General features: G+C 65.9%; 1 protein-coding gene across 1 annotated transcript; it reads left to right on the top strand.

Moving 5' to 3' along the window:
- The first annotated feature begins 376 nt into the window (after positions 1-376).
- On the top strand, positions 377-5,726 carry HS3ST6 (heparan sulfate (glucosamine) 3-O-sulfotransferase 6). The gene is made up of 2 exons (XM_012647619.1): positions 377-789; positions 4,986-5,726. Exons 1-2 carry the CDS (start codon positions 377-379, stop codon positions 5,599-5,601), a joined length of 1,029 nt encoding a protein of 342 aa, XP_012503073.1. The 3' UTR covers positions 5,602-5,726.
- Positions 5,727-7,663: the final 1,937 nt, after the last annotated feature.

The raw sequence follows: 7,663 nt of genomic DNA, 5'->3' as shown, positions 1-7,663 counted from the left end.
CCTGGGGCCCGCGCCGCCCTGTCACCGCCCTGTGTTCCTATCCGCCGTCGCCGCTGCGTCCTCCCGGCGCAGAGGTGAAGACGCCGGAGCCCAGCGAACCCGGGCCCAGGGTCTCCGCGCGGGAGCCACCAGGTAGTCCCGCGGCTCCGAGTCTCGCCCAGGCGTCGGCGGGTGCCGGCGTGTCCCTGTCCCGGCGGTGTCCGGGAGGGGGCGGGACGCCCCGGCCCCGCCCTTGGCCCCGCCTCCGCCCGCTCCCAGGCACCGGGACAGCGGGGCGCGGAGCAGAAGCCGGGCGCCCGCGGGCTGAACGCGGCGCTGGCCGGGATGCGCGCCCGCCTGCGGCCCCCGCTCCCGGGCCCGGGCGCGGCGCGACCCCATGGCAGGTAGCGGTGGCCTGGGCGGCGGGGCCGGGGACGGCCAGAACGCGGGGCCCGGGCAGGGGGCCGCACTGCGGGCGCCCCGCGCGCCGCTGCTGCTCGTGGCTCTGGTGCTCGGCGCCTACTGCCTCTGCGCCCTCCCGGGCCGCTGCCCTCCGGCCGCCCGCGGCCCCGCGCCGGCCCCTGCGCCCACCGAGCCGCCCCGCGCCGCCCGCCGCCCCGGAACTCTGGGTCTGCCAGTGGCCAGCGGCCCGGGCCGCCGGCGCTTCCCGCAGGCGCTCATCGTGGGCGTGAAGAAGGGCGGCACGCGCGCGCTGCTCGAGTTCCTGCGGCTGCACCCCGACGTCCGCGCGCTCGGCTCCGAGCCCCACTTCTTCGACAGATGCTACGAGCGCGGCCTCGCCTGGTACCGGTGAGCGCCCGGCCCACCGCCCCGCGGCTTTGGTGCGCCCGGCTGGTGCAGTCCGGGGAGGGCGTCGTGCGCGCCGGGGTCTCATTGGGCGCGCAGCGGGGCGAGGTCTCCGGACAGGACCCCAAGGACGCAGCTCCGAAAGGAGGAGTGGTACCTGGCTGCGAGTCCCAAAAACTCTGGAAACTCCGGGGAAAGCCCTGGTTCGGGTCTGCTGAGGGACCCAGCGAGGTTGGGGGAGGAGGTGTGATGCAGCCGGGAAGTAGTTTCAAGCCAGTGGGATTACTTGGGAGCGTTAGAAATGCCTTCTGCTCAGTCGCCTCCAGGCTGGGTCACTCGGGGCATGTCTGCCCACCTGACCGCTGGCTACTTACCCTAGGAAGAGGCCTCCAGGTTCCCTGCAGCCTCGCCAAGACCCCCGACCCTGGGCAGAGGAACCTTCTTGGTGGTCTTGGGAGTCCGGAGAAAGACCAGGCTCTAGAAAGGAGGAAACTGCCTCTGAGTGGGGGCCTGAGGGTGGAGGTTCAGGCTCTAGCCTCAAGCATGGGGCTCTGTGGCTGCCCTACCCCAGCCCAGGAGGGACTTGGGGTGTGGCGGTGGAATGTGGGGAGCACCCAGCCCCAGCTAAGGCGGGCTGTCCTGGTGGCTGGGCATCCCCAAGCTTGGGCTGAGCCTCTGCCCAGGGTCGCCTGGGGAATTAGTGCTGGGGGGGAAGTGGCAGGACCCCGACCCTTGGCTCCAGGTGCACCAGTTTCCGGTCCCATATCCTCTTCCGCTGCCCCCCCCCGTTTGTTAACTTTGCGTTAAAACTACTCTTGGGTTTGGAGGGCAGGCAGGGCGGGGCCTCGGTGAGAACCGGGAGGAGGGTGCTGGCTCCTGAGCTTTGAGGGGTTGTGCTGTCAGGGGTCCAGGGAAGCCAGGTGGTGCGGGGAAGACGAGGCCATCCTGGGTGCCTGGCGGCCATCCTGGGTGCTGCCATCCTCAGCTCAGGCTCCTGGGAGGGACCCCCGGCCCCCTCCCGGACTGCAGCAGGGCTCTCGCAGCCCTCATCCCTGCAGCTCTAAGGACAAGTGGGAGGGGAGAGGGGTGAGGGGTGAGGACACACAGCTAACTGGAGCACAAACTTCAGAGCCACCACCAACCCCAGAGCATCTCGGCTGGGTTTAGCCCTAGAAGGTTCTCAAGGAGCGAGGATCCTGAGGGCTCTGGCACTGGGTCTGGGGAGAACGGGGCCAGGCTCAGACTGGGGGTCAGATCCTCAGCCCTGGGAGGGGCTCTTGGGGACACTGATGCCCAGGATGGGAGTGGGGGTGTTCAGGAGACCGTAGCCCTGGGAGAGACTCTTCCTCATTTTTAGACCCCCACCTCCATGGGGGGAGGGGCAGGTGCAGAGGATTGGGAGAGGTCAGCTCCCTTGGCCCCTGCCCCATTAATCTGGAGTGTCAGCTGCTTCCAAGTACCCCCAAACTCAGCACTGTTCATCTATTCACTCATTCCCTGGCACCTGTTTGCCAGGTGCTGGGGTCACACCCCCCCAAAAGGCTTTGAGCTGGGAGGGGCGCCTGTCTGGGGACTACATTTTGGCCATAATATTTTGGAAAAGTAACAGGTGAGAGGGGAGTGGGTAGGGAAGGGGCCGCAAGAGCAGTGGCTGGGGGGAGTAGGGGAGGGACATCTGTGGGACGTACCCCGACTTGATCCTGCGGAGAGGCTGCGTGGCCGGCATGTGAGCCCCCAGCACTCTGGCGTCGCGTAGGAGCAGAACTGGTTTCTGCCGGGTCCCAGGCCTGCCTAATCGGCCCAGGCGAGGTCAGGGCGCCGAGTTAGCCCTGGCTGGCTGGAAGCCGCAGGGAAATGCAGACCAGATGAGGTGGGCTCTGTGGGAGGGAGGGAGGGTCCCGGGAGCAGCTTGTGAGAGGCTTGCTTGTGGAGGTCAGAGTCCTGCCCCTCGCCCTCATCCCCAGAGCCCCACCCCCACCCTCCATGCGGCTGGGACAGACTTCTGAGGCCTGGGGAGGGTAAGTCATTGACCCCGAAGATCTCTGATCTCACAGCTGGTTTGTGTGAGAGTGGGCCTCGAAAGTCCTTGTTCCCCCTCCGTGTTCCTACATCCTTCCTCTGCGGGGGTCTGGGAGCATCTTCCCCTGGAGCTCTGACTTCCTTGGAGAGGAAGCATGGTGGGGGGCAGCATTCGCAGGAGGGAGGGGGTCTTCAGAGTCAGACTTGTCCAGTCTGGGAAAGGAGGGAGCATGGGCTCCTGGGGTCGGGGCTAGAGCGAGGACTGGAGGGCCTGGGGCTAGCGCCCTTCCCTGGGAGGGGCCAAAGGGACGTCTGCAGCACGGCCCGGGGGCGGAGAGGAGGGGGGACTCCCCTTCTCATGACTTCTCCCCCGGGAAAGCGGGGGCCTGCACCAGGCTGCAGCCCTGAGCCTCAGACCTTGGTGCTGACGCCACCCACGCCTTTGAATTCATCCCCAGGGTGGCTGGGTGCTGTTCCCACGTGGTTCCCAGCTATGAGAGGTAGGGTGTGGGGTCCAGGGGCACTGGGAGCAGCAGCCGAGCAGACACCTCCCTTCCAGGTGGCCAGAAGGAGGTCGGCCCCTGCAGCCCTCTGTAGCCACCGCAGGGGCGGGAGGCCGGGGGCCAGCGTCCCCCTCAGCACTGCCTGCTCCATTGCTGAGCCTGAGCGTGGGCGCCTGCCTACGAAATGGGGCAGTGGGGGGGGTGGAGGGCACTTCCAGCTCACTGTCACCAAGATGGAGGAGGCAGGATTCTCCCCGGGACTTCTGTGGACCAGCTCTGCCCAAGGCCTTGTTTTGAGGGTTGGGAGGCCCCTGTGCTGCCCACCCCAGCCCTGCAGCACTCATGAAGGTGTCAGGGGAGCCTGGCATTCTTGTCCCACCACCGGTGCCCTCGGCGAGCCAAGCACCCCAGGGTGTGGGTCTGTGCACCTGTGTGTGGCTGGGCCTGAGTTTTCTCGGGGCGTTGAGCAGGAAGAGGAGACTCAAGCCCTGTCTCCTGCGGACAGAGTCTGGGGGCCACTTAGATCAGCCTCCCGCTGGGGCCAGTCCTGGGGCTGTCGGCTGCAGGGGCTGGGGAAGCCCCCTCAGAGCACAGGAGGCAGGGCTGGGCAGGGCCAGGCATGGCCAGGCAGAGACGTCCCCTCCCTAGCACAGGTCCCCACAGCCTCTGTCTCTATTGACCCAGTTCCCAGCCCTCCCCGAGCTATTTGCTCAGCTGCCCCACCCTGCCCTGCCCTGCCCGACCTCACCCTGCGCGACCTGGCTGGCAGGTGCGGCCTCGGGACACGGCCTGGGTGCCTGGGCCTGCCCAGGCAGGCGTTCAGGACGGGCTTCCCCAGGTTTGGGGCAGTCAAGGGGCTGTGGTCAGCCACCTCCCCCTGAATCTTAGGGTTGGGTCAGTGCTTTCCTCCCCTCGGTCAGAATGGGAAGCATTTCAGATATGCCTGAGCTTGGCACCCGCAGCCTGGCACCCAGCGGCCAGGGTCTCGGGAAAGGTCCTCAGGCCAGGCGCAGCCACGTCACTCACTTTTCTCAAACGTGCGGGGCTCTGCTGATGGCCTTTTGGCATTCTGAGCCTGGGCCCAGGCTGATGAGAACTAGCAGGGCTGCAGTTGAAGCCAGAGAAGGTGTAATTAAATTCAGGGGAGGCAGAGTGAGGGCTACTTTGTCAGGACACTTGTCAATAATCGACGGCCTAATTTGGGGACGCTCTCAGCCACTGAGTGAAAGGGTGACCTTGAGTGATCACAGTGCAGTGGCTTGCAGGACGGCCAGTCCAGGCGGGCCGGCCTCAGGGCTACTGGGTCTGGGTGAGAGTGTCAGGGTTGGGGTGCAGTCTAGCTCCGGGAAGGGTGGCTCGGGTGGGTGTGGACTGCCAGCGTCTGAGGGAGCCAGCCCGGGGGGGGTGAGGGAGGGCAGCGCTTGTGCAGGGACAGTGGCTGGGACCCTCGGTCGGCAGAGAAGAGCGTCCGGGCCCCACCCCATGACTGTCACAGCAGCAACAAAAGGGCAGCCCTGCCTCCCTGCCCGCCAGCAGCCTAGGAGGGCTGGGCCTGAGCGGGGAGGGGGCCGTCCACCTGGGAGGCCTGGACTGGCTGCTGGCTGGGGGCCGTCTAGTGTGGGAGGGGCTGGAGGGCTGCGTGTGCTCAGGCCACCTCTCCTCCCCTCCGTCCCGCAGCAGCCTGATGCCGCGCACCCTGGACGGGCAGATCACCATGGAGAAGACCCCCAGTTACTTCGTGACGCGAGAGGCCCCCCACCGCATCCACGGCATGTCCCCGGACACGAAGCTGATCGTGGTGGTGCGGAACCCTGTGACCCGGGCCATCTCCGACTATGCCCAGACGCTCTCCAAGACCCCGGGCCTGCCCAGCTTCCGCGCCCTGGCCTTCCGCCATGGCCTGGGCCCGGTGGACACCGCCTGGAGTGCCGTGCGCATCGGCCTGTACGCCCAGCACCTGGACAACTGGCTGCGCTACTTCCCCCTGTCCCACTTCCTGTTCGTCAGCGGCGAGCGCCTGGTCAGCGACCCAGCCGGGGAGGTCGGCCGCGTGCAGGACTTCCTGGGCCTCAAGCGGGTCGTCACGGACAAGCACTTCTACTTCAACGCCACCAAGGGCTTCCCCTGCCTCAAGAAGGCCCAGGGCGGCAGCCGGCCACGCTGCCTGGGCAAGTCCAAGGGCCGGCCTCACCCGCGCGTGCCGCAGGCCGTGGTACGGCGCCTGCAGGACTTCTACCGGCCCTTCAACCGCAAGTTCTACCAGATGACTGGCCGGGACTTCGGCTGGGACTGAGCCAGGGCCAGCCCCGCCTCGGGAGGCTCAGCAACCTTAATCTGTGTCTGCTGGCCCTGCCGGCGCAGGCTGCCTCCCGTGCGGGTGGGTATTTAAGAAATAAAGTTTGGATCTGGATTCTTCCATGTGACCTTGAGGATGGAGGGTGGAGGTACCACCACCAGGGAAGTGTAGTCGTACCAGCTAACTACACTGGGCACTGATCGCGTGCCAGGTGTCATCCAAAACCCGTCCCTTAGACATCCTCAGAGGTGGGCAGTGTGCTTGGTCACGTCTCAGGTGAGCATGTGAGGCTCAGAGACCCTTAGGGCCTGCCCATTGACACACTGCTTAGCCCTAGTGACTCTGGGGGCCGCCCTTGGGCTCTCTTCTCAACCGGGGACTGCACCCATGGCCTATGCGAATCCCATGTCTTGGTGCGGGGTGGGGGCTGGCGGGCACTTCCTTGTGGAAGCCTCGTGGAATTGCCCGAGTGTTAGCGAGAGCGGGTGAGTGTTGATGTGTGGGGTGGTGTCTGTTGCAGTAGGGCCCGCCCTGCCCAGGCCCCGCCCATGGCCAGGCCCCGCCCATGGCCAGGCCCCGCCCACTCCCCCAGGCCCTGGCTGACCCAGTTCTGCTGTGTTTTTCCTGTGCTGTCCCCCTGGGTGGGGCCGGATCCAATGCCCATCTGCAGCCCAGCTGCTGGCTCCTAACGGAGTCAGGCCAGACCCAGGCAGGCTGGGGTGCCCAGTCCACCCCTCTCCCCGGGAACGTGAGGGCCCCTCAGTAATGACTCTTACCTGCTCCTGGCCAGGTGCCCACCAGCTGCCCTGACAATGACCTCAGGGGCTGCCTGGCCTGCCACAGGGCCTGGCTGTGGTCTCTGCACCCCAGGCCGCTACTTGGGCCTCATGGCCCTTCCTCGGCGCTGATGTGGCCTTTCTGCCTCTGGCTGCTTGGAGCCACTCCCTGTCCTGGGACCCAGGGACACAGGCAGTGGGTGGGGGGGACGTGCAGGGAGGGGCAGCCTGTCAGCCTCCACCCTCCTCTGGTTGACTCTCAAGGTCGGCTGTGGCCCCCCTGGTCACCAGGGCCACTGTGTTTGTCATGGGATCCCATTGGTTGTGTGGACCTGGTGGGTGGGGGTGGAAGATGCGGGCATCTGGAGACCCGCCCCTGCTCCTGCTAGTTTCTGGGCCCCATGGACACTCCCCTCTGGAGCTGCCCCAAGGGGCCAGCCCTTTCTCTGGGTACCCTCTTCCAGGCCAGGCCAGAGGCAGAGCCAGGTCCTGGTTCTGGGCTCCCCTCCCAGCACCCAAGGGACAATAGCAGTCACACGTGGTGGGTGGCTGTGGGCCCAGATGTGTGCACAGCTCGGACCTGGGTGGAGGGGAGAGGGCTGGCCTGCCTGCCTTCCAGCAACCAAGGGAGGGGACAGACTCCACTTTGGAACCCCTGCTGGGTGGTGAGCAGTGGGCTTGGTGGCTCCGTCCCCATCCTCTGCACTGGTGCCCCCCATAAAGACTGGGCACAGCAGCCTGCCCTGGGTGGTGGGAGTCGGAGGAGGCAGGACAGCCCCTGACCTAGTTCCCAGCCGGTGTACGAATATTTCTTCTCCCTGGACACGCCCTTCTCGCGTCTGGACAGTTTCAGGGCCTCTCACTGTGGCGCAGCACCGCTTGTGTTCTCCTGCGCTGAGCTGTCACAATGGCAGCCAAAGGGGTGTCTTCAGGGTAAACCAGATCCTGTTATTTTAAAATGCCCCAATCTCCATCCCCATCACTTCTAAGATGAGGACCAGATGCCTGACCACAGCTGTTGAGGCTCTCTAGGGCTTGCCCCCCAATCCTGCATGCTCCCCTCACCCCCACAGTCCTGCCTCACTGACCCCTGCCAGCTTCTTCCACCTGCTTTCTGACCTCACAGCCTTTGCACCTGCTGTTCCCTCTGGAATGCCTTTCCCTGCAGAAGGTGCAGCCTTGGAACAGAGAGCTGTGCTGTCACTCGGGCTCCCTGCTTCCTCCCTATGTTTAGAGTTCCTTTTCTGAGTCCACACAGGTGACCCATTTTCCCTGTCCTGCAC

This window comes from Propithecus coquereli, unplaced genomic scaffold (genome assembly GCF_000956105.1).
Source record: "Propithecus coquereli isolate 6110/MARCELLA unplaced genomic scaffold, Pcoq_1.0 Scaffold27, whole genome shotgun sequence".
NCBI lineage: Eukaryota > Metazoa > Chordata > Mammalia > Primates > Indriidae > Propithecus > Propithecus coquereli.
The sequence above is the reverse complement of the archived record's forward strand: the minus strand, read 5'-3'. Positions and strand labels throughout refer to the sequence as shown.

Bases quoted from the DNA above. Each gene is read 5' to 3' on its own strand.
- HS3ST6 (XM_012647619.1), top strand. From the start codon at position 377: ATGGCAGGTAGCGGTGGCCTGGGCGGCGGGGCCGGGGACGGCCAGAAC. The intron at 790-4,985 runs GTGAGCGCCCGG...TCCGTCCCGCAG, and splicing joins CGCGGCCTCGCCTGGTACCG to CAGCCTGATGCCGCGCACCC.